The sequence below is a fragment of the Lolium rigidum genome, chromosome 3 (assembly GCF_022539505.1).
Source record: "Lolium rigidum isolate FL_2022 chromosome 3, APGP_CSIRO_Lrig_0.1, whole genome shotgun sequence".
In the NCBI taxonomy this organism is placed as follows: domain Eukaryota; kingdom Viridiplantae; phylum Streptophyta; class Magnoliopsida; order Poales; family Poaceae; genus Lolium; species Lolium rigidum.
In genome coordinates this window covers 273,518,400-273,544,170 of record NC_061510.1, presented here as the reverse complement: position 1 = coordinate 273,544,170, position 25,771 = coordinate 273,518,400, and the positions used below count along the sequence as shown (strand labels likewise).

The 25,771-nt window shown below is 46.3% G+C and overlaps 1 protein-coding gene across 2 annotated transcripts; it reads right to left on the bottom strand.

Moving 5' to 3' along the window:
• Positions 1-1,214: 1,214 nt before the first annotated feature.
• On the bottom strand, positions 1,215-23,255 carry LOC124703433 (protein DETOXIFICATION 12-like). Of its 2 annotated transcripts, XM_047235647.1 has the most exons (7): positions 22,855-23,252; positions 9,009-9,553; positions 4,048-4,134; positions 3,909-3,965; positions 3,589-3,827; positions 3,292-3,497; positions 1,215-1,414 (listed from the first exon to the last, which is right to left on the bottom strand). In XM_047235647.1, the coding sequence occupies exons 1-7, from the start codon at positions 23,101-23,103 to the stop codon at positions 1,364-1,366; spliced, it is 1,434 nt and encodes a 477-aa protein (XP_047091603.1). In that variant the 5' UTR covers positions 23,104-23,252; the 3' UTR covers positions 1,215-1,363. The 2 variants fall into 2 exon arrangements, with proteins under 2 accessions (XP_047091603.1, XP_047091604.1); XM_047235648.1 differs by lacking the exon at positions 4,048-4,134 and having other exon boundaries at positions 22,855-23,255.
• Between the last annotated feature and the right edge of the window lie 2,516 nt (positions 23,256-25,771).

Below are 25,771 nucleotides of genomic sequence, written 5' to 3'. Positions count from 1 at the left end.
TTACATTTCTAGCTATATTAGTCTTTCCAACAAGTTTTCTTCTATTTATTTCAGTTCTGAATAATGTTCTTTCCACATTCCTATATGTAAAACTAGAAGGCAATTATTCATTATCCTCTTGGAAAATAAAATTCATGTTATCTCACAAGTGAAGTGTTTCTCTTTCATATCATAGATTAAGCAGTCCATCTGCACGGGTGAACAATATCATCTCCGGGGATGAGGGTGGCCGGAGCTCTTTCTAAGGGGCCAGTCACCTCCTGGAGCCGATTGACATGGACCTCATGAAGATGGTCTACGTCGCGATCGATGAGGAGAAGCCCGAGCCACCGGTGTGCCTGGTGCGAGGGATATCGGTGCAAGGTACATTCCTGGATGATCTTTTGCTCCGTGTTACGGGCATGAAGGCGAGTGCAGTGGTATGTGATGGCGGTGCTGAAGTCTTGGCTGAAGTGGCCAAAATTAGGTACATGTGTTTGATCTCATGTTGATGATGATTTTTAATTAAACCGCAGCAGTATCTCGGTGTGAAGAGGGGTGCGACAGAGATAAAACAACATCCATTCTCCGAGGGCGTGAACTGGGATCTCATCCATTGCAGCACGCCTCCTGAGGTACCAAGGCCCATGGAAGCAGAGCTGCCCATGAAGTACATGATGCCAGTAGCCATCGCCAACAACAGCAAGAGGGCGGTAGGGGCATGAACACGAAGTTCCGGAGGGAAGTACCTTGACTTTTGAGTTCTTTTAGAGTTGTGCCTAGCGGTAGAGCTATTGCTTGCATGTTGTTTGAGTTAGGTCAGTGTGGTGTTGTGATTTGATGTGGTTTTGTTTGTGTCACCACTGTTACTTACAAACTTCTTGCATCTAAAGTGGCCAAAATTAGGTAGATGTGTTTGAGCTCATGTTGATGATGATTGCCTTTCTTCAAAGAGGTTTGATTGTGTCAGCTGTGCCTTTGGGTTCATAAAGGAACATACTAAATTATCATCATTAGAGTTACAATGTTATCTTGTTAGTGCGTTCGGTATTATCATTCTTGGTATTATCATGTTGTAGTACATTATGATATCCCTGATTGTTGAATTTTCATAGTGAGTTGTAAATTATATATGTGCATTGAGAAATGAAATTTAAGGACCCGTGGCAACGCACGGGCATTTGTACTAGTGATTATTTGAAATATGACAACTTTACTGGAATAGCAAACAGTTGTAACTTAAAATATCAAACATGCAAATCTAGCCACAAAAATGAGAGCATGCTATACTACTTAAAATAAGATCTTTTTTATCTTTTGCTATTCAATTTTTTGACAAGGTGCCCTTTTCGAGGCTTATTTTTTTTGGAGTGCTCTCCAAGGCTCATGGTTTTGGGAGTCGTTCTTCAAATACTCTCTCCTTAGCCTCCTCAGCCTGCAAATCAACATGTACGGGAACTCATTTGGGAAATCAGAGTGAGAGATAAACTCATGCACATCATACATTCTTGTTGAAACTCGGACAATATAAAGTTGCAAACAATGCATACAGTTACAAGAGAATTGCCCTCATGGAGTGATGTTTTACTAAGCATGGATTAACCCTTTAACTATGTAGATTAAATAAAGGAAACGCTTCCGATCAGCCCACCAATCGAGGGCATAAAATCGGTCGTTCCTTCTCCATCGAGCTCCCCCCCCTCGCACGTGGATGGGTCCCACCTTGCCTTATCCTAACACTGGTCATGGAATTATTTCTTCATCTCTCTTTACCCGAGTCCCACCTACGGAAGCAGCACATCGCCGCCGCTACTCCTCCCCTGGCGAGCGCGGGCCGCCACTGCTCCTTCGCGGCAAGCGCGGGCCGTCCCAGCTCCTTCCCGGCGAGCTCGCCGCCCCTGCTCCTCCCCCGGTGAGCGCGGGCCGACCCAGCTCCTTCCCGGCAAGCTCGACGCCCCAGCTCCTACCCCCGGCGAGCACGCCGTCATAGCTTCTTGCCGGTGAGCGCGCCACCCCACCTCCTCCCGTCTAGTGCGCCTTTTGTTCTGCATCCAAATGCCCCTCCACCTCCGACGAGCGCGTTCTCCACCTCCAACCGCTCGCCGAACGTGCCGCCCCTGCTCCTCCGGGTGAGTTCGCCTTTTGCTCCTCATCCAGCTGCGCCCCCACCTCCGACGAGCGCGCTCGATACCTCCAACCATTCGGCTATGAGAGCTAGCAGTAGGGCATGCACGGCCTAGCCCCATGAGTACTTGCTATCCCATTCCTACGCACGGGATCCACATCGAATAAATTATTCTTTAAGAGGCCTAATCATCAAAAGTGGATAGTTGGAGGCAAGATTTGTGATTCCCATATTTGGAGGAGTCGGGACATTTCAGAACACACCCTAAATCATTCACAAAAAAGAGGACTCCCTAAATCCTCGTCCCCACCCGCTTCATCATTTCCAAAACCGGTGACCCTCATCCAAACCGGTGAACCGATATTAGAGTATCTCTACTCGGGTGGCCCTAAAGCCCCCCTAAAGGGCTATAGGGGGCGCCGGCGCTAAAAATCGTGCCCAGCCGGCCCACCAATTTCATTTTGGTGACGGCACGGCCCAACTAGTAATCCGGCGGCCCAGGCTGAACCCAACCCAGGGGGGTGGGCTAGCGAGGGCACCGGATGGACGCGTGTTGGCGTGAAGGAGGGAGATAAGAGAACGTGCGAATCGCCCGATCATCGCGGGCAAGCATTTTCAGGGGCTGTGAACCGGTCGTCTTCTTCCTCCTCGCCTTTCACGCAATGTTAATGGCATGCTCGCCTTCCGTTACAGCCTTTGCAGTCGGCGGCAGCACTGACGAGGTCCGTCGAAGGGGCACACGTCGGCGTTAACGGCTGCCAACGCCTCCCCTCCCCCCTCTCTAAAAACGGCCTAGGTGTGTACAACTCTGGGATCTTACAATGCCACGTGTAATAATCGATGAGTTGTGATAGAGAAACAAGAAAAGAAAAAAAGAGATTTGTGTTCTCTTTGTTAATAGATGGTCTATTTATTATAAGAAAACGTAAGAAAAATTCTCTACTGCACCATATATCTTATCTTATCTTACTCACACTTTTTCTTGTTTAATTTTATAACACCGTCATTTTAGGAACGCGCAACCTCTAACTGTTAGAGATAAACTAAGAGACAATTAGAAATACACCAATATTTCGCATTCTCTTGATGTCATGAAATGAACAAGAAAAAACCATCTTATCTACCACTACACATTCGATTTGGTTAACCAATGAGTAAAAATGGCTTAAAATAGAGAAAGAACTTACCATCTTTTCCCAATCAGTAGTAGCAGTAATCACAGATAGGAGAATGACCTGCGTGGCTCCACCAGCTATCATGCCAAACACAAACCCCATCCCTCTTAGTTGCATTGCAAAACCAGAAAAGAGAGCGACGGGCAACCCGACAAGATAGAAGGCGCCCAGGTTAACATAGGCCCCTAAATGCTGCCATCCACCGCCCCGAGCAACACCTGAAAGATTAGGATATGGAGCACTTCATCTAATTTATCTTATGATGCCACGGCACTGAAAATATATAATCCCAGAGACATGGGTACGTACCTGAAAGGACTCCCTGGAAGCTGTCTGTAATAACTGAAATGGAGAGTAAGGGTACCATTCGGGTGACATAGCTTATAACCTCCTCCTCTTTGCTGAATGCAATTCCAATGAAGTTGCGCAGTGCTAGAAGAGTTGTGCTCACCAAGATCGCTGAGCATGCTATAAAAGACAATGCAACACCTACCGCCAAGCGAGCACCTTTTGGGTTGCCAGCACCTAGTTCATTTGACACACGCACACTGGGACATCGATTTTACATTGTTAGCGTGAGAAATTCGGTAGAAACAGCTATAAAATGGGAAGATGATAGCAACAAGTACCTTGCAGCTGCTCCAAGACCGAAAGGGATATTGTTCAACAGTAGCAGCCCAGATATGCTGTTGAAAGGGACATTACTTTGGTAAGCGTCATAACACATGATGCAAGAATATCTTAGTTACAAGTTCTACTGATGCATACCATATAGAAAGCACAGAAGTTTCAAGTGCTGGATTTGGTAAGATCCCACAAAGCAGAACAATCAGCTCTAAAGACCACCACTCAAGGCTGTGCTCAAGAAAAATTAGATTAAAATCTAGAAGCTTAACAAAATTGGATGATTAACTGAGGTGAAATTATCGCAGCCTTCACATAAACAGGGGTTGCATATTCCATAAAACTTTACTATTTTTGGGATGTAGGTTAAAGTGCGTAATTGCCTCTGATTGGTTTTCATGTTAATAACACACTAGTATAGTGGCCCTTGCAAATGCGAGGGCGACGCTTGAACACTTCGATTTATTTATACTTCTCTAAAATTTGTATCATGTGATTTATAATTAACATGGTTCTATTTCTACCATAAATATTGTGCTTAATAATAATTTCTTGGGCGGGAAACGTCTTTAATCATACCCCCTCCAAATCAATGAATAAGGCGCTCTCGTTTTTAGTGTTTTTCTTTGACCAATAATTACTTCAACTATATAAAGATTGTTGGTATAAAGTTAGCAACATTAGAAAGGGCTTTTCAATATGAATCCAACTATAATAATTATGTACAGTATAATCATGTCCGTACTGAAACAATCAAATCTGCCATAATTTTTTTTAGAAGAGGTTGTTGATACACCGCCAATTACTCTCGTAAAAGAATTTTCTTACATCAACCTATTAGTGTACATCAATCAAGTTTGTGGATTAGCCTGATTACCAAACTTTGTGTCGTGCAGGCAATGCTTTATATGATCACGTGCATTTTTTTACATCTCCCTCTCAGATGCACAGTTCAGCAGGCTTGATCTCATTTCAGATTGCCTACTACCATATTAAAACAAAACAAAAAAGAAACCTCTGCACCCAGAGTCCTATAGAGTTATGTCTTTACCATAGACCATTTCAGTTTTAGACCATGTCAGTTTTTTCCATATTTTATCTGATACAACCATAGAGTGTGTCGAATCCACATCAAACTGAACTACGTGCAACATTACATGACTATTAACCTTTCAATAAATCTTTGCCACATATTTTAGATGTAACTATCGAAATAAATTTAGATGATGTGGTTTAACATGATGTCGCTGTTTTAGACCATATATTTCTTTTATTAATAGATGGCCATAGATTATATGTTGTAGCCGAGTGTATGGCAACAAAAATTAGTGCCAAGGAAATGTGATAAAGGTCTGTGGCGACAACTTAATAAGAAAAAGGTAAAAGAAGATGGCGTGTTTAAATCTATGAATTACTTGTCTCTCTGTTTGACTCATCAGGAGTGTGCAATAAATCAGGAGTGCGATAAATCAATGAATACAAAAATGCTAAGACACTTAAATAAACCATGAGAGAATCAATGCGGAAATGTAACACTGACCAGCTGATGGTTCTTATGCATATGTGCCTCAGATACTGTAGGTTGTAATCCAAACTGGCTTGGATACTACACATTCGAGAACACTAGCCGAAGAAACGCCGAAAATCCAGACCCGGCCCCGGACTGGAGCAAAAGAGTAGGTCCATCATGTTTTTGTATTACTCTGTCCAGTCCATCCTGTTTAATTTGGTCCGATTGGACGGAGTACTTAAACCACTTCCTATATCATTTATAATAGGTCTAAGAGTGAATGTGTCTCTGGGCTTGCTCGAATTCTGGATCAACCACTTCCTATATCCTAGTTAAACCGAGTAATCTTGAATGCCTCTCCCAGTTGTCCATCGAGCTTGTTAGAGCATCTCCAGTGGCGTCCCCCAAACCGATTTGGGGCGCGCCGGACAAAAAAACGCTTCCAGCCGCGTTCCCCAAAGCCCTTTTTTTATCCGGTGCGCCCCGATACGGTGTCTGGCGCCCCGAGCCCATCCCCACCCCACAGGCGACGCACCGGGCACGCCGGACACAACGAAAAGCAAGGCGGGCTCCCACATGTCGATGACTATTTGCATAAACCGTTGATTCGCGTCTTTTTTCTCGTCCCTCCTTCCTTCCCGCGCCTCCCACCCCTCTGCCGCAGCTGGATTTGCCGGCCGTTTCGGCTTCTGATCTCTTCTTAGAGTCGGCACCGTCGTCGCGGCTGGCGCTCCTGCCGGTCGTTCCGCCGCCGCCGCTTCGCCATCGCGTCCCAGAACACGGCGTCAAATCCGCCCCACCTCCGCGCACAAAGGGTGCTCGACGACTTGCCAGGTAGGCGCGATTGGCCGCTGTTCGTTGTATCGTCTGCCTCGACGCAATTTTAACCATTGATTTTGCTTCAGACATGGATATCGACGACGAGATGCTTGCCCTGCTGCTGGAGGACGAGCAAGCCTTCGACGACGACCTCCGGGAGCATTTGCTGATCATCGCGTTCCTCCAGGACATGCTTGACGGCAAGGCGGAGAAGAGGAAGAGGCCGCGCCGCGGAGGATCAAGGCCGGGGAGAAAGAAGTCCAAGCCCCCGCAGAGGATGGAGGGGCATACCATGCTGCACAATGACTACTTCGCAGATGGTGCAACACATGAAGACAATTTTCGGCGCCGGTACAGGATGAGCAAAGGTCTGCTCATGAATATCCTCGACGGCGTTCGAGAGTTCGACCCCTATTTCAAGCTCAAGCTCGACGTTGTAGGCGTTGTCGGGTTCTCGTCGATTCAGAAGTGCACCGCCGCCATGAGGATGCTTGCAAAAGGAGCACCTGCCGATACACAGGACGACTAACTTTGCATGAGTGAGTCTACTGCCATTGAGTGCATGTACACGTTTTGCCGAGCTGTGGTGGGAAAGTTTGGCAAATACTACTCGAGAGGGCCAACTGAGGAAGAGACTGCCCGGATCATGGCACAAAATGCTACCAGATGATTTCCTGAAATGCTTGAAAGCATCGATTGTATGCACTGGTCATGGAAGAACTGCCCGTTTGCTTGGCAAGGTATATACAAAGGGCGTCATGGATATTGCAGTGTGGTGCTCGAAGCTGTGGAAGATTATGACCTGTGGATTTGGCATTCTTTCTTTGGCATGGCGGGATCACGCAATGACATCAACGTGTTGCAGCAGTCTCCGGTGTTCAGCAAACTAGTGGAAGGGCATGCTCCACCATGCAACTATGAGATCAATGGCCACCAATATACCAAAGGCTATTATCTAGCCGATGGTATATATCCAAAATGGGTCACTTTGTCAAAACAATCTCGAATTCATCAGGTCTGAAAAATTCCCACTTTGCTACGCGATAGGAGGCTTGCAGGAAGGATGTCGAGCGGGCATTTGCTGTGCTTCAAGCATAATTTGCCATTATCCGGTACCTGCTCTAAGCTGGTCTCACGACCAAATATGGAAGGTGATGCAAGCTTGTGTGATCATGCACAACATGATCACCGAGGATGACCGCAAGAATCATGCCAGGATATATGTTGGTCCTTATGAGTGTGAGGGCCCTCTTGCGGAGGTTGATCATGAGTTGCCTGCAGAATTTGCTGATTTCCTCGCCATGCACGCAGAGATCCGTGACAGCAATGTTCATGATCAACTTCAAGCTGATCTCGTTGAGAATTTGTGGAGGCTCAAAGGAAATGCCGCAGCACCTTGATGTAGCCCTATTTATTACATTTGTTTAGTTATTTTATTGTTTGTTGTATTGTAATTTGAAAACAATCTCCGCAAACATATTTATTCCTATGCCATATTTGATAAATGGTTGTGTGTTAAAAAAGCTTTAAAAAAATATTTAGGGGCGGTGTTTGGGGGACGCGGCTGGGGAGCGACGTCCCCCAAACGCGGCACGAACAAAACACGTCCCCCAAACGCTCAATCTGGCGCGCTTTGGGGGACGGTTTGGGGAACGCGACTAGAGATGCTCTTACTCTTGGATGCATAGGGGCCCCTATAAGGTTGGAGTCATATGGAAGCATCCAAGCTTTTGGGTTTTCCCCGAAAAGCTTGTGAAGGCTAGACAACACTTCAAGACCTACCATTACACAGGATTGGACATTGTGGCCAAACCTCAAGGAGAAGACGGTCATGCCCTCATGACCGATGACACATTGTGTACCACCGTCTCCCAAAGAGACTTGCATCAATCTCTCTAAGAGCATCTCCACCGGTAGTCCCCATAAAATCATCAGCATGCTCGCCGGCAGCAGAACATGTGCTATGGGGAGCCGTGTCACACAACGGTTAAGCCCAATAGGTGTGCCGGGAGTATGACATCCATGCCTGTGGGAACAGAAAAAAAGTAGGAGATAGCAGAATCTTTTGGAGTGGGTCTCACTGCGGTTGAGCCCTTCACTCATGCGATGAGCTGCATTTTGTAGCCGGCGCTCCCAATAGAAACCCTGTGTACCGGGTGCGGATTGGGTTCGCCGGCTATTCTATTGGGGTCCAAAATGCGCCGGCGCATTTTTGGGGGACGCCGGTGGAAGCTTATTTTGTGACCAGAAACCCAATAGGGCTATGGGGCTCCCTATTGGAAGTGCCGATGGAGATGCTCTAAGGATTTGAACTCTTATTATAAGATATCATGGTTATCTCTATGATTCTATCCATTGTGTCATCATATTGTTTAGTGGTAGCTTGTTGGTGTTAACTTATTAGATATTATAGGTTTCCGACATAATGCAGGTTTAGGTTCTATCAAAATAACTTGCATTTTATTTAAAATTTCATATCCACGCTTCCACTAAATTTAACTAAAGGATTAGAATCAGTAGGAGAACTAAATATACTAAATTTATAATTTTCTTCAAACTTATATGGTGCACTTACACCAACATGTGTTTCTGTATAATGTATGTAACAAGTAAATCCAAAAGTTGGCTAGAAAATCCAAAAGTTGTTTACCAAAGGACATGCCAATGTCTCATAAACAAGAAAGAAGAGTACATAAGCATAGAATACGCATATAGGATGAATTGTAGGTGACCAGAATACACAGCATAAAGTAAAAGGCAAAAATAATTTACTTACCAAAGCATAAGGGTGGACGGTACACCCAAACGCATCACGCTGCCAAACGATCTAAAAGCTTCAGACGAGATTGGAGCTCGTGTTTTCTCACAAGAAGGTGAAAACTTAATGTAAAGACAGAGAACAATCGCTTCAACCCAATCGCAGATGGTGACGGATAAAGCAGCTCCAGAAGAACCCATGTCAACTTTATAAACCATTAACCAACACAAAGGAATAAATACGGAGATTGTGATCAAGGAACTAAGAACCATAGGAAAAATCAAGCTTTGGCACTGCAGAAACTTCGTAAAGCACTGAGAAAGACTGAAGGCAAATAAACCAGGGATAAGCCATAATGCAAATTTCCCAGCTTCATTTGCTATTTGTGGATCCTGGCCTATGAGAGCAAGCACTTCGGGAATGAAAAGCCATAGAATACCGATGGGCACGCTCACAAGAAAGAGTACAACGATGGACCTGTAGGTGTATAAGGACAACTCATCATACTGTTCTGCTCCATAGGCCTGCCCACAAATAGTTTCCAGAGCACATGCCAGTCCTGCCTGAAGAAAAATTGCATCAGTAATGAACTAACAAATCATATGCATATTATTCAGGAATGATTCGGAGCTAAAGTAGGAGACAGGTGCAGAGTTAGTACTAAAAGAATGTCAAGAGTAACAACGATGGATTGTGAAAGGAGGGCAACAATTCCATTTCTATGGTATGCATGGTTTAAACTAACACATAGCCATTTTATCTTAATTTTCGAAAATTTGTTTCGATTTTTCGGGTTGCATCCAGTGATATTTCGATCCAAATTTCTATCCGATTGTCTATATCCCAATATAGGTTTCGGGCTGGGCCGACTCGACCAAGCCCAGATTCCTTGGGCCTCGCCCAGCGACATAATAGTAGATCGGGCTAGCCAAACTCGATTGGACCCGGTCGGGCTTGCCTAAACCAACTGAAACAGGCCGGCCTGGATGAACCCGACTATGCACTGCCGACACTAGTAGAAAACCTCTCATCCATCTAAGCCTTTAGTACCGGTTCCCTTACGAACCGGTACTAAAGGGGGCATTAATACCGGTTCCGTGCGTGGGACATCAATACCGGTTCGTTATGGACCTTTAATACCGGTTCGTAACAGGAACCGGTATTAAAGGGTTTGGGCTCGATTTCCAGACGGTGGTGGGGCCAGGGTTGCACCTTTAGTACCGGTTCGTGTAAGGAACCGGTACTAAAGGGTCTGTGCCTATATGAGCGCGCGGCAGCGCCCAGCTCCCTGCATATCTCATACTCACTTCTCCTCTCACATTTCCAAATATCCACCTCTCACACTCCAATAATCTTTATTTTTCTCCACCATTTTAACAAGATTAACGGCATGCATCTATCCAAGGGTTAGCAATATCATCCTTTCTTCCGGCGTTCCTAATTTAGCTCATTTCTTTGGTAGTTTAACTCGTACTATTTTTCTAGTGCTAGCAAGGTGTTTGATGAAATGCCTAAGTTAGGGATTTTACTTTTTTATAATCAATTTGAGCTGAAATTATGGTATATTTTGTAGGTTTTAATTAGTATCATCCCCGTCCTCACCGCCGTCGATCGCTAGCGTCGTCCCCTAGCCGGCACCGTACAACCTCGGTGAGCCTCTTCTTTTTTATAAAAAAACTTAGTTTTATGTGATGAACTTGAATATTAATTAAGTTGGTCACTCATATATCCATGATGTTGTGTACTTAATGATTTTTGATATACATATAAAATGCAGATGAGTCGACAATGGATGTACGGTGACCGGGTCCATCCCGAGTTCATTACTCGGCATGCATTATTTTCTCAACGTGGCTGAGGCAAACAGGCAGTCGAATGGTTTCATGTATTGTCCATGTAGTTCCCGTAAGAATATGAAGGATTACTCTACCTCGAAGACCCTTCACGTCCATCTCGCTGGAGAATGGTTTCATGCCCAGCTATAATTGTTGGACCAAGCACGGAGAAAGAGGGGTTATATTGGAAGACAACGAAGAAGAAGAGGATAGTGACAACTATCCCTTATTCACTGAAGACGGTGGTAGTAGAATGGGGGAAGACGAAGCTGAAGAAGAGCCCATTTTCGATGAGCCGATTTTTGATGACCCGGATGACGATTTGGGTCGGGCCATTCTTGATGCGAAGATGAACTGCGGAAATGAAAAGGAGAGGTTGAAGTTGGAGAAAATGTTAGAGGATCACAACAAACTCGTTGTACCCAAATTGCGAAAATGGTCAGAAAAAGCCGGGTACCACGCTGGAATTGCTGCAAGTGGAAGGCGAGAGAATGGTACTTCCGACAAGGGATTTGAAAAGTTGCTGAAAATAATAAAGAAGATGCTTCCAGGGGAGAACGTGTTGCCCTCTAGCACGTACGAAGCAAAGAAGGTTGTCTGCCCTCTAGGATTAGAGGTGCAGAAGATACATGCATGCATCAATGACCGCATCCTCTACCGCGGGGAGTACGAGAATTTGAATGCATGCCCGGTATGTAGTGCATTGAGGTATAAGATCGAGGCGAGATGACCCCGGCGATGTTGAGGGTGAGTCCACCCCCGTGAAGAGGGTTCCCGCGAAGGTGATGTGGTATGCTCCTATAATACCACGGTTGAAACGTTTGTTCCGGAACAAAGAGCATGCCAAGTTGTTGCGATGGCACAAAGAGGACCGTAAGAAAGATGTGATGCCGAGACACCCCGCCGACGGGTCGCAAGTGGAGAAAAATCGACAGAGAGTTCAAGTCATTTTCAGATGACGCAAGGAACTTAAGATTTGGTCTAAGTACGGATGGCTTTAATCCTTTCGGGGAGCAGTAGCTCCAGTCATAGCACCCGGCCGGTGACTCTATGTATCTATAACCTTCCTCCTTGGTTGTGCATGAAGCGGAAGTTCATTATGATGCCAGTGCTCATCCAGGGCCCGAAGCAACCCGAGCAACGACATTGATGTGTACCCGAGGCCATTGGTTGAAGAACTTTTAGAGTTGTGGCGTGACGAAGGTGTACCTGTGTGGGATGAGCACGAACAAAAGGAATTTAACCTACGAGCGTTGTTATTTGTAACCATCAATGATTGGCCTGCTCTTGGTAACATTTCAGAGGCAGTCAAACAAGGGATACAATGCATGCACACACTGTTTAGGTGAGACTGATAGTATTTATTTGGGAAACAAGAATGTGTACCTGGGGCATCGTCGATTTCTTCCAAAACAACATCACGTAAGAAAGAGAGGAAAGCATTTCGGAGGTGAGGCAGATAACCGAACCAAGCCTACCCGCCCTAATGGGGAAGTTATATATGATATGGTCAAGGATTTAGAAGTGATCTTTGGAAAGGGTCCCGGCGGACAATCTGTTCCGCATGATGTTGACTGGACACGTACCCATGTGGAAGAAGAAGTCGATATTTTGGGAGCTACCCTCATCGGAAATTCTTAGAGGTTCACTCGCAATCGACGTGATGCACGTGACGAAAAATCTTTGCGTGAACCTCGCTAAACTTCTTGGGCGTGTATGGGAAGACAAAAGATACACCGGATGCACGGCAGGACCAGCAAAGTATCCACGAAGGAAACAACCTCGAATCCAGAGAAGTATCAAGGTCCCGCCAGCCTATGCTCTTACCAAAGAGGAGAAGGAGATCTTTTTGAAGTCCCGAGTAGCATCAAGGTCCCGTCCGGCTTCTCGTCGAATATAAAGGGAATAATAAACATGTCGGAGAAAAAGTTTCAAAACCTAAAGTCTCATGACCGCCACGTGATTATGACACAATTACTTCCGGTTGCATTGAGGGGGCTTCGCCGGAAAATGTTCGAGTACCCATTGTGAAGCTATGTGCGTTCCTCAATGCAATTTCTCGAAGGTGATCAATCCACTTACTCTACAAAATTTACGTAAGGATGTGGTCCAATGTCTAGTCAGCTTCGAGTTGGTGTTCCCACCATCCTTCTTCAATATTATGACACATCTCCTAGTTCACCCGGTCGAAGAGATTGGCGTTCTCGGTCCCGTATTTCTACACAACATGTTCCCCTTTGAGAGATTCATGGGAGTCTTAAAGAAGTACGTTCATAACCGTGCTAGGCCAGAAGGAAGCATCTCCAAGGGCTATGGAACGAGAGGAGGTCATTGAGTTTTGTGTTGACTTTATTCCTGACCTTAAGCCGATCGGTGTTCCCGAATCGCGCTATGAGGGGAGACTGCGTGGAAAAGGCACGCTAGGAAAGAAATCAGCAACGTGTATGGACGGACATTCTTTCACTCAAGCACACTACACAGTTCTACTTAATTCCATCTTGGTGGCTCCGTACAAAGAGGAACACAAGGAGATCTTACGCTCTAAATACCCGGAGCAACGTGAAGATTGGATTGATGGAGAACACATGAAGACTTTCGGCGGTTGGTTGCAAACACGTCTCATGAATGTCACCGATGACGAGCAGCTGTACTTGTTGGCCAAGCAACCATCTTCTACTATATCGACTTTTCAAGGGTACGAGATTAATGGGAACACATTTTACACTTTGGCCCAAGACAAAAAGAGCACCAACCAAAACAGTGGTGTCCGCTTTGATGCGAGAAGATGGCAATGGGAACAAGGTCACATATTATGGGTACATAGAGGAGATATGGGAACTTGACTATGGACCTAATTTCAAGGTCCCTTTGTTCCGGTGTAAATGGTTCAACCTCGAAAGACGGGGTACGGGTAGACCCGCAGTACGGAATGACTACAGTGGATTTCAAGAATCTTGGGTACGACACCGAACCATTCGTCCTAGCCTGTGAAGTGGCTCAGGTTTTTTATGTGAAGGATATGTCTAGCAAACCGAAAAAAAGAAAAGAAAGGCAAGAGGACACATCATACGATGAGCCAAAGCGGCACATAGTTCTTTCAGGAAAAAGAAACATCGTGGGAGTAGAGGACAAGACAGACATGTCAGAAGATTATAATAAGTTTGACGATATTCCACCCTTCAAGGTAAAAATTGACCCAAGCATCATCTTAAACAATGAAGATTGTCCATGGTTGCGTCGCAGTAAGAAGAAAGGGAAACGAGCGAAGAAAACTCGGAAGACTAGCTAGCTACATATAGGGATCATAACTTGTGTATCTCAATATGGAAATCACTTTTGTGTAATGATGTTACTGTATGTAAGATATTAACAATGGAGATGGTTGGCTTGTTTTACTAGTTAAGTCACGGGCTTGTATGTAAGATATTAATATAGGGCATGTGCACCAAGGGCATATTCGAGAAGTTCCGCCACGGGAGATTTCCCACCGACAGGGCGTCGTGCGCTACATACTTTATCTCATCGAGCAGAGCGTTCTTATCCTGCCGACAGCTTTACTACCGGTTGCACCCACCAACCGGTACTAAAGGTTACCCACGCGTCCTTATCCCACCGACAGGGCGTCGTGCGCTACATACTTTATCTCATCGAGCAGGGCGTCCTTATCCCGCCGACAGCTTTAGTACCGGTTGCACCCACCAACCGGTACTAAAGGTTTGCCTCGATCTGTCTTCCCGCCTATTTTCTTCCCGCGCTTTCCACCGGTTCCCGCCTCTGTCTTCCCGCCATTTTTTCACTATATATATGTAGGCTTGGCCACCATTTACATATCACATCTAGACTCATATCTCGCAAACCTCATCATTCTCTCCCATGGCTTCCATCGCATCTCTAACCCCCGGGAGGCGGAGGCGCTTTGCGCCTCGAACTACCCCTGCCCGCCGGGCTACCGCGTCCCGACCGGCTGGTTGCTAAGCGTCGGAGGCGTACCGGTCCCTCCAGTCCCTCTAGGTGTGGCGCGCGAGATGGCCATCACGAACCACTACTACTTCGAGCTCACGCCAGAGCAGCGGAGGAATCCCCGGTGGCATCCCGACTACAGCCCGACTTGGGAAAGCTTCTTCATCAATCGGCGTGAGAGGGCGCTTGCCGAGCACGAGGAGGGCGGCCCGCCTCCTCCGAACTTCAACGAGGCCGGCCGTCGGCTGTGGTGGCGCGGCCGCACTCTCCAGGGCGTCATGGCCTACCGTGGCCCCCGCCTGCGCTACCCTCAGTCCCAGCCCACGCGTGCTCACCCGCCGACGTTCGAGTACCGCGACCCCGATGCCAGCGACGATGATGACGGCGACTACGACGACTACAGTGGCGAGTACTACGGGGCTAGGCAGGAGTATGACCGAATGACTCCCCGATAGAATTTGGTCATGTATCTTTAATTTTCAGTTAAGCTATGTACTTTTAATTCGAGTTCAATCGTAATAAAATTTCATTCCCGCCCTTTCTTTCTCGCCTTTTTTCTCCCACGCGCGGCATCGTGACGGGCAAGTTTCCCGCGCGACGTCGGGGCGGGAAACTTTCCCGCGCGGACGGCGTCATGGCGGGAGTAAAGAAAAGAAATAGAAAAGAAACAGAAAAGAAAAGAAAAGGAAAAAATAAATAGAAAATAAAAGAAAAGGAAACAGAAAAGAAAAGAAAAGAAAAAGAAAAGAAAAAGAAAAGCAATAGAAAAAATAAATAGAAAATAAATAGAAAAGAAAAAGAAAAGCAAAAGAAAAAATAAATAGAAAAGCAATAGAAAAAATAAATAAAAAAGAAATAGAAAAGAAAATAAATAGAAAAGAAAAGAAAAAGAAAAGCAATAGAAAATAATAAATAGAAAAGAAAAGAAAAAATAAAAGCAATAGAAAATATAAATAGAAAAGAAAATAAAAGAAAATAATAAATTGAAAAGAAAAGAAAAGAAAAGAAACAGAGAAGAAAAAATAAACAGAAAAGAAAAAGAAACAAAGAAAAGAAAAGAAAACAGAAAAAGAAAAAAGAAAAACAAAAAAAATCTTAGGCACCGGTTGGTGCCACCAACCGGTACGAAAGGCCTTTCGTACCGGTTGGTGGCACCAACCGGTGCCAAAGGTCGTTCCCAGGCATTTTGACTTAGCCGCGCGGCCAAATCTCCCCCAAATCCCCCAAAATCTTCACAGTACTGCCGCGCGCGCTCGCCGTCGTCCACGCCGTCGAGCACCACGCCGTCGCCGCCGTCGAGCACCACGCCGTCGAACTCCGCGCCGTCGCCGTTGCCATCGTCCGCGCGCCGCCGTCGTCCACGCCGTCGAGCACCGCGCCGTCGAACTCCTCTCTCTCCGCGCGCGCCGGCAGGTACGTACGTCCTCCACGCCGGCCGCCGCACCATGGCGCCGTCGGCGTCCCTCTCCCCTTGTCCTGCCCTCGCCCGCGCGCTGCACGCTGCCTCGCTGCTGCTCCGTCTAGGTCGGCGTCTCGCTGTGCGCTCCCGGCCTCCGCCTCGGCGCCGGCCAGGTCACGCCCGCAGGGTGTTCGACCCAATGCCGAGCCGCGCGTGCGCGGTGGTGGAGGCCGTGCGCCGTGGAGATCGAGGGAGGCCGTGCTCCGTCTAGGTCCGCGTCGGCACCCCGTCAGCGGTCGAGCTGGTAGACGAGGTCGTGGGGATGCGGAGCGGCACGAGCTTGCCGCCGGAGAAGAGCTGGTCGGCGGGGAGAATGGTGGACACCGCGGAGCACCCGGCGAGGAAGAACTCGAAGTCGGCGCTGGCCTTGCCCGGTCCCGCTCCCGCGGCCATGGACGCGTCCCTCCCGCCGCCGGCGTCGTCGAGGCTGAAGGAGACGCCGTTGAGTTTGAAGAGTTAAAAGGGGCAGCGAATATTAGAGTACCTATTTTCCTAAGTCAATGTAAAAGAAAAGAGTAGTATGTGTTCTCGAAAAAATAAATATTTTTTGACAAACATGCATTAGTATTAATTCCGGAGAAAACAATCGATGAACAACGAAACATTTTTTAGAAATATAGAGTGGTGGAAGAACACATGCAAATGTGGGCCATTTGAAAATAAAATTGAGGAGTTACTGATGAAGTGCGGTAGGGGCGGACGCGGCCGACGAGCGCGTTCTGGATGTGGAGGCTGCGCACCCGCACGCCGGAGCACGAGTCGATGGTCACCGCCGTCGTAGATTTAGGGAAAGAAAAAATAGGACCACCGTAGTAGATTAAGAGAAAGAAGAGCGAGAGGAGGAACACCGAGTCCATGGAGGAACACCGAGTCCATGGAGGAACGCCGGCGTAGATTAGGGTTAGGGTTATTGCTTTCTTCATTTCAATTGTTATCCATCTAGCAATCTGTTATATGATCATGACAAGATGAATGAAATATAATTGCTTTCTTAATTTTGTAGTGACATTGAGCTATGGCGGACGGCACCTTCGTCCGAGATGAGGAGGGGGAAGAAGCGGTGCAGAAATTGATATATGAGAGTGCCCGTGGGGCTGATGGAGATGAAACAGATTTTGCCGACTTTCTGAATGATTTCGGCGAGGGACTTGAGTCCGAACAAGTTAGAAGAGACAACGAAGTTTCCATAACAAACTCCGCCGAGGTGTATATTTATGTATCAAGTCTATGTTCATATCACTAGATGCATTCATTTATTTGTATTTCACTTATTAACGAATAATTTTTCTATTAGCCTTCTGGAACATCGAGCAAGTCCGTTAAAACAAAACGAGGCCCGACGCGAGTTCTAAAGGGCGAGGGTAGGTTAGCCCTCACGGCATTTAAGGATAATGGTGAACCGGTGCATCCCAAAGATCACTGCACCAAATTTACAAGTCAAGCTGGAGTTCTTGTTAGGGACCATGTACCGATCAGCATTCGAGAGTGGCATAAGCCGAAGAAAGCGGACAATGAAAGAAATAGAGAGGTACGAAAATAATATTCACAAATTTATTTTCTTACCATAAGTTGTGCTGAGTTTCAGTAATAATTGTTTGATTTGTGATTTGATATAACACACATAGCTCATGTATTCATCTTATTCTTTTACAGTTGAGAAGAAAGCGGGAGAAGATCGGAATCGAGGAGCGCTTCAAAGCAATCGGCGATGAATTGGCGGGATTTTTCCTTCGGGAAGTCATACCACCATCCGGAGAGTACCACTATGCATAAAGATCTTCTCCAGCTCCTCGATTGCTTTGTGTGTATATATAGTTTGACTCGGAGTGTACCACTATGGTACATGTGTGTAATAGATCGATCGATCTTCATGCTTGTACTATGGTGCATCGACTTGATTTGCATCGGAGAGTACTACTTATGCAATTACATGTGTGTTATATTATATGCACCAACTTTATATGCATCACCTTGATCTTCATGTACTACGTAAACCCAAACGCATTTCCGGTGCATCGACGCGATATGAAACGCTCCGATACCCCTAAACCCCTACGTAAACCCTAAACCCTGAATTCTCCGCCGCGGCAGAGATTCTCGAATTTTTCCTGCCGAGGCAGCCTACCTTTGCCACCGGTTTGTAGTACAAACCGGTACGAAGCGTCCATCGACGTGCGCTCTCCCTGGGCGCCCACGTGGAGGGCCATCTATACCGGTTCGTAAGGAACCGGTAGGAAAGGGGGGGGGGCCTTTTGCACCGGATATTTTATACCGGTTGCTAAACCGGTGCAAATGGCCCTCTGGAACCGGTATTGATCAGCGTTTTTCCACTAGTGCGACCACTACTAGCTAGCATCGATTCTATCCCCTCAAAAAAAAAAAAAGAAGCTAGCATCGGTTCTACCATCTGCCCAAGGAGCCAGGTTAATTATTCTGTGCCACAATCGGTTATTTAGAGAAGAGGATCTCCTCCACCGGACAGCTACCGCGGATGCAGGTGGATCCAATCCTAGTAGGCACGAGAGTTGGGCTGCTTGTAGTCTTCGCTAGCCGTAACCCCTCATGTAACCCCTCCCGTGGCGCTCTCTAGGGCGCCGCCGGGGGGCCGATCTCCCTCCTTCCCCCGCCTCTCCCTCCGTTTCTCTCCCTCCGCCGCTGCCATCGGCGCTGGCCACGGTGGCGGCGGGTCCCGGCACCAAAGTGCCCGGGGGTTGTTGGAGGCGGCGACCTCCAGCTTCAGCGTGCTCCGCGTCTAGGGAGGCGTTGAAAGTGCATGGAGCCCCCATGTGTGGTTTTGGTAATTAATGATAATCCCTATGGACTTATGTTTGCATTGAGTTATATTTGTAGGAGTTGTCCATAGGCAATTCTTGAACCATATGTTGGCTTCAAGGTTGCAATAAGAAGGATTTGATGAAGGATATCAAGTGTCAAGTATGTCTTGAAGATGAAGATGAAGTGAGCCCTAGAGTTACTTCAAGACATCAACATGATGAAGAATGAAGAAATGAAGTGCAAGTTCAAGATGAGCCATCTCGAAGAGATCCTTTGCTTGAGTCTAGTCATCCATATGGTGATCATGGATATGTGAAGATGCGCCGAAGAAGAAGCTCTCCCATGGTGGATTATGGGGGAGCAATCCACATGGTGGTCATGGTTATATGAAGATGCGCCGAAGAAGAAGCTCTTCCATGGTGGTTTATGGGGGAGCAATCTACAAGACTTCGTCAAGCAAGCACAAGCAAGAAAGGCGTTCCATCTTGTTGAGGTCAAGATCGTCGTCATCAAGCTCAAGTGGAACGCGCAAGTATAAGATTTGCTCTTGATAGGGTTTCTTTCTCACCGGTCTCATAGTGTAGTTGGAGACCGGTTTATAGTTTAGTTGCCGTACTATCAAGAGGGCTCTCGAGTGAGTAACTCGATCGTATCATTCGGAGAGAGCTCAAACCTTTGCATCCTTGCATCATCTTTCTTGGTTGTTATTTGGACCTTATCCATGTGATGTTTTAGAGCTTGTGCTTATTCTCATGACAAGCTCTAGTTCATCGAAAACGGATTTTGCATAGATCACTTGTTGCGTTTTCGAGTTTGGTTCATCATCTTTCTTGGTTGTTATTTGGATCTTATCCATGTGATGATTTAGAGCTTGTGCTTATTCTCATGTCAAGCTCTAGGTCATCAAGAATGGTTTTTGCATGGGCAACTTGTTGCATTTTCGAGATTGGAGGTTTTACCGGTATGTCTTTTTTAGATAGGTCAAACCTTTCATCATTTGTTTCTATCCTCCTTTGCTGGACTATGATGTTTCTATGCATATTGTTGTAGAGCTCGTTGTTGTGATTTCAACGAGCCCAAGATCATCGAAATCGGAGTCCGGATGCAAAAGTTATGCCCGTTTTAGTTTTGGTGTTTCTGCAGTTTGCTTAGGCCGGATATTTCGGAAATATCCGGGCCGGATTATCCGGGCCGGATATTTCGGAAATATCCGGCCCCCTCGAAATCGGAAGAAAAGCAGCTCTGGATAGGGGCCGGACTTTTGGCCGGATTTTTACCAGGTTTTGTCCCTGAGGCCGGATTATCCGGGGGGCGGATTATCCGGCCCCAACTTAGGCCGGATTATCCGGCCCTCGAAAGTCTGCAACGGCTCGATTTTCTTGGGGGGTATAAATACCCCCTTCTTCCTCCTTGGGCTGTTGCTTCTTCTACTCTCTCTCTCCTCCATTGTTGTTCTTGAGAAGCTTGCCCTATCTCTCTATCCCTCCATGATTCTTGCCCCATTTTGAGGGAAAGAGAGAGGAGATCTAGATCCACACTTTGACCAAACCAAATCATCTCTTTGTGAGTGAACCTTTGGGATCTAGATCTTGGAGAATTTTGTGTTCTCCTCTTTGTTCTTCCTCTCTTATTCCCCCAATAGCTTTTGTAGCTTTGTTGGAATTTGAGAGAGAAGGACTTGACCATCTTTGTGGTGTTCTTGCCATTGCATTTGGTGCATCGGTTTGAGTTCTCCACGGAGATTCGTGGTGGTGAAAGCAAGAAGGTTGTTACTCTTGGGTTCTTGGAACCCTAGACGGATTCTACGCCTTTGTGGCGATTTGTTGGGAGCCTCCAATTAAGTTGTGGATGTGTGCCCCAATCTTTGTGTAAGGCCCGGTTTCCGCCTCGAAGGAAATCCCTTAGTGGAACCGTGACCTAGGCCTTTGTGGCGAGGGTCACCGGAGATTTAGGTGAGACGCCTTCGTGGCGTTCGGTGTGTGGTGTGAGTACCGCATCTTGGGGTGAGGCCTTTGTGGCGTTGGTGTGCATCGAGCAACCACACCTCAAGGTGAGCCTCTTGTGGCGTTCGGGAGCACTAAGCAACCGCACCTCTCCACCGGAGATTAGCACTCGCAAGAGTGTGAACTCCGGGATAAATCATCGTCTCCCGCGTGCCTCGGTTATCTCTATACCCGAGCTCTTTACTTATGCACTTTACCTTGTGATAGCCATCGTGCTTGAAGTTATATATATCTTGCTATCACATACTTGCTTGTATTGCTTAGCATAAGTTGTTGGTGCACATAGGTGAACCATTGCTTAGAATAAGTTGTTGGTGCACATAGGTGAACAATAGTATATAGGCTTTAGGCTTGACAAAGTAAACGCTAGTTTTATTCCGCATTTGTTAAGCCCATCTCGTAAAAGTTTTAAATCGCCTATTCACCCCCCCCCTCTAGGCGACATCTGTGTCCTTTCAGGCGTCCCTGGATGTGCGGCGGCTCCTCCTCCACGGGCTCCGGCGATGGATGGTGGTGGCGGCGGCTGTTGGATCTTGTGCCAGCCGAGATCCATCGCCGGCTTCTGCTGGCGGCGTGAGGAAGGGGTCGGCGATGTGCGGGGCGAGGATGGTGTGGTTGCGGCTTTCGCCGTCCACCGAATTCTCCTTTGTCATCGTTGGTCAGCGGATGGCGGCGTGGGGGCATGTTCGTCTGCTTCGGGTTTGAAGGTGGTGGTCCTAGGGTTCTTCTTCTGCGAAGATGAAGACCTACCGGATGCTGATCCTTTTCATCTAGTCGAAGTGTTGAGTTCCGGAAGGCTCCGCCGACGAATGCATCATCGCATCTTTTGCCTGTAGTTTGATGGATCGGGTGGTATTCGGTCGCGCGCACCCATGCTTTTATTCCGACCGTTTGGTTCTGGAGGGAGCGGCGCGAAGCTCTTTTTCTGTGTTGACATCAAGTGACTATGGATCCATGATGAAAGTCGGAAGAAGAGAATTTCATGAAGGCCGGATGTGAGGACTAGCTAAGGGAGGTTCAAGTCTCCGCGCTGTTGAGGGACTTGCTTGGTGTTCCGGGCTTCACATCAGCGGTATGAAAGTGGGGGCGACAACACAGGTGAAGTTCAAAGTCCTACCTTTCAGGGTGAAAACCCAAGGTCTGACCTTAACTGGTTGTGCCTGGCAATGACCTTGTTGGAGGCATTGTTTTGAGAGCGGGGACTATCTTCAGGGTGAAAACCTAAGATCTTTGATCGGGCGACGACGGTGTTAGAGCATTGTTTCCTTCTTGAAGGCGTCGTTTTTGAAGAGTCTGTATTTCAGGTGTTGTCTTGGTAGTGGATGTATTGCTATTGTTAGGCTCGAGATACTGTAGCGGGACTTTTGTTTCTTAATTTCTTTTCTATTTTTTGGCTGTGTGCATCCGTAGTGCCATTAGGGTGGTGCGTTATTGCAGAGGTTGGGTGTAATCGATATCTTTTGATATTAATATATTTTCCTTTATCGAAAAAAAGCTATCAAGGAATATATTAGTATTTTTTTATTACTTTCAGAACTTTTTATACTACTACCGATGATTATTAATATATTGGTGGGCTTTTCTAAAAAAAACAATAAGATGATTATGTGCTAGCTATATAGAGATAGCATACAAAAGCCAGGCTAGTTTTTTTTTTAGGGAATCGATGCTAACATCATCAGGTCTGGTGAATACGCATGTGCGGTGAAGCTGCCTTTGGCGCTTGGCCATGGGCTGCATCTTCAGGATGTGTTCGCTGCTACTGCTACTCGCATCCGGAAAAACAAAAAATAAAGGAAAATATGCAAGGGGGAAATTTAGAGGGGACTCACGATGATGCTGAAGCCGGTGACTATGGTGAGGGAGTTGGCCATGGCCGCACCAGCGAGCTCGACCTCGCCAAGGTGCCCCACCATGGCAGTCGCGATGAGCTGCATCATGAACTGCAGCAGCGCCACGAAGATCATGGGCAGTGCCACAGCCACCAACCGGCCGGACTCCTCGGCGGCTTCCCTCCACCACCGCCCCTTCTCATCGTGTTCCTTGGTGAGCAGAAGCGGCGCCTCACAGGAAGGGTACATGGACTCTGGCAAAGGCTTTGTGGTCTAGACTTTGGAAAATACGGGAGCTAGCGAGGGAAGGTTGAGGCAGGTTTAATGGAGGACTCCGATTCGTACGTAGGACCATATAAGCATCGACTCCGGTGACTGGTGCACCGTACCGACGACAAAATCATATAAAGTGTGGGTAAAGTATTGCGCCTAATTCCAAATTCCAATGGGGTGTCCACATGGGGCGCGCTGTAGCTTTTGTTTAACACAAAAGGAATAAGTAAGATTCTGTAGCTTCTGTCTTACATAGTAGTAGCAGATTATATAAGCATTATAGTTCACTGTAAGCGAATATAATGCTGTTGAGCATAGAGCAAAAACAAGACGTGATTCTGGGCTGCTGGGCCCCCCCTTGATGCATCAGATTCACATGTCGCTGGCAATGGAGAATCGCCTTTGGACATCACATAGACGGGCTAGGAGAGGCCTGCAGCACTCTCAGTTCAGCCCTTTATGCTGCCAATAAGAGGAGGCTATCAAGCACCTCACCCTTCAGTGATCTTATTTAGAGGGTCTCTGCAGCACCCTCGCGCAAGGAGATCGACGCCATGATTATCTTAGCCTAGTCACAGTGGAAATTATTATAGACTAGTATTATATGTATGATACTAGTTTATGATACAACACCTACAATACATAGTTACAATGGAGATGCTCTTAGTTTCGGACGAGTGTGGAGTGTGAGACCAGATGGTATGTGATCTGAGCTCTTGTAATTCAAAATGTCTATCTCTCTCCTAATGATTGAAGACACGCGAGGCTCAAGCGTGTTGTTATAAAATAAAACTAAGATGTGATAATCTACAGAAGCGCGTGTACACCATGGCCACTGCTAAACTAGCTGTACGTTTGGCTTGGATTGTGTATCAGTTCTGTTGTACCTAACATACTTGGCTTGTACTGAAAGGTTGGCCAGAGATAGGATTGTATCAATTTAACACGATTGTAATCTGATGTAATTGTTTTACTTGCTGGGCGTTGGCCTCGGCCTTTTTCTCCCTCCCAAATAAGACTAGTTCTAATTTCTATGGAAAGCTCTATTAGCTTTCCCGGAATATATCAGAACTGGTGGGCACCAATTTTTGGCACATGGGTGTTGTGCACCCTATAAACCCCAAAATTCGTAGTAATTTTAAATATTCAAAAAATCCTTTCGTTCTAGAAACAAGAGATGATCAAATATTGTACTCGTATAAAAATATTGGGGCTCGATGATTTTCCATGGTATCCCGGGCAAAGAAAAAATCATGACGAATAAAGTGTGAATAGTATATGGATATGTGGCTTTTGAATTTTGTCGTTGTTACCCAAGATACAATTTTAGTAATTCCCTCGCGAAATATTTTTTTATACAAGTACAATACTTGATCAGCTTGAGTTCCCAAAAGGATTCGGATTTTTAAACATTTTTGTATTACTGTATTTTGTTTTGGATGTATGGGGTGATTGGCACCCATGGGCATGAAGGTATTTTCCAAGTAATTCCCCGTTACTCTCGCATTTTTTTATATTTAATCTACTAATTCCCACAAGGACTATATATGAGTACCGACAGCTTCCCTTTGAGTTGTAGCTGAACACCCAATCCTATAAGTCTGATTGATGGTTTCCTTCCTCCACCATGTGTAGCGATGCTTCGACCTCCTCCCTTGCTCGCACGAGTCCCCAATCCAATTCGCTGACCGAGAAACTCGGAAGGGATAACTTCCTGCTCTGGAATAATGAAGTCATGCCCCCACTTCAACCACATCAACATGTTGGCTTCCTCGTTGTTACGGTGGCGATGCCGGCCAGAACACTCGAGAGCAAGAGACCAATACAGAAATAGCTACAACTAGTGTGGCTCAATCGATGTTCGTTACGTGGTATCGACACGCCACTAGTATCACATAGCTGGTATCTATAATATCTAAATTGGAGAAACTAACCCACTAAAATTCTCTCAACATGCAAGCCATCCACATCATCAGGTGGGTCTGCATATATTTTTTACTGCCACCTCATCAAATTCTCATATTTACTTTTAATTGTTTTGGAGTTGAACGCCTTGGCTTCACCTTCCACAAACTTGACCAGTCTTCGTCTCTTACTCAGCCTTCTCATCTCCTTTCTTAAAGCTATTGGCTATATATAATCCTATTTTTGTTGTTTGCGCAATGCAAACTAGGTCTCCAGGGCACCAACGCAAAAACACCTCTGTCTCTTTCATTGCACCAACGCAAATGGCATGCATTCCGTGTCACCCACCTCTAGGTCTACTCCACTGGATGCAGTCATCGCAGATTGTTGCGGCTAGAGGTCGGCTTGCACTTCAGATCACCACGGCCAGAGTTTCACAAACTTCTATACACTCGAACGCACTGGATCCTAGTTTCTTTGTAAGGATTCTTTGTCCACTCGAACTGAACTAATTGTGATTAGAGAAGCAAATTCTTCCGCCTTCTCACGTGATCCAACTCATATGGTTATTGACCTCTCAATCTTCCTTTGTCTTATAATGTAATCTTCCTTCTTTCATATTTTTGTGTTTGGTAAGTGCTTCATAAAGTTCTAACACGAGATCTGTTTAACAAAGATTTCGTCCTGGAGTAGACAACCTAAAAAATGGGTTGATTATGGTGCGTATGTGAAAGAAAAA

What these genes read in the sequence shown, in the direction of transcription:
- LOC124703433 (XM_047235647.1), bottom strand. Translation starts at nt 23,103, where the DNA reads ATGTACCCTTCCTGTGAGGCGCCGCTTCTGCTCACCAAGGAACACGAT. An exon ending in TCACCGGCTTCAGCATCATC is followed by an intron (nt 9,554 to 22,854) that starts GTGAGTCCCCTC and finishes ATTTTTCTTCAG; the next exon opens with GCAGGACTGGCATGTGCTCT. An exon ending in ACTTCTGTGCTTTCTATATG is followed by an intron (nt 3,966 to 4,047) that starts GTATGCATCAGT and finishes CCCTTTCAACAG; the next exon opens with CATATCTGGGCTGCTACTGT.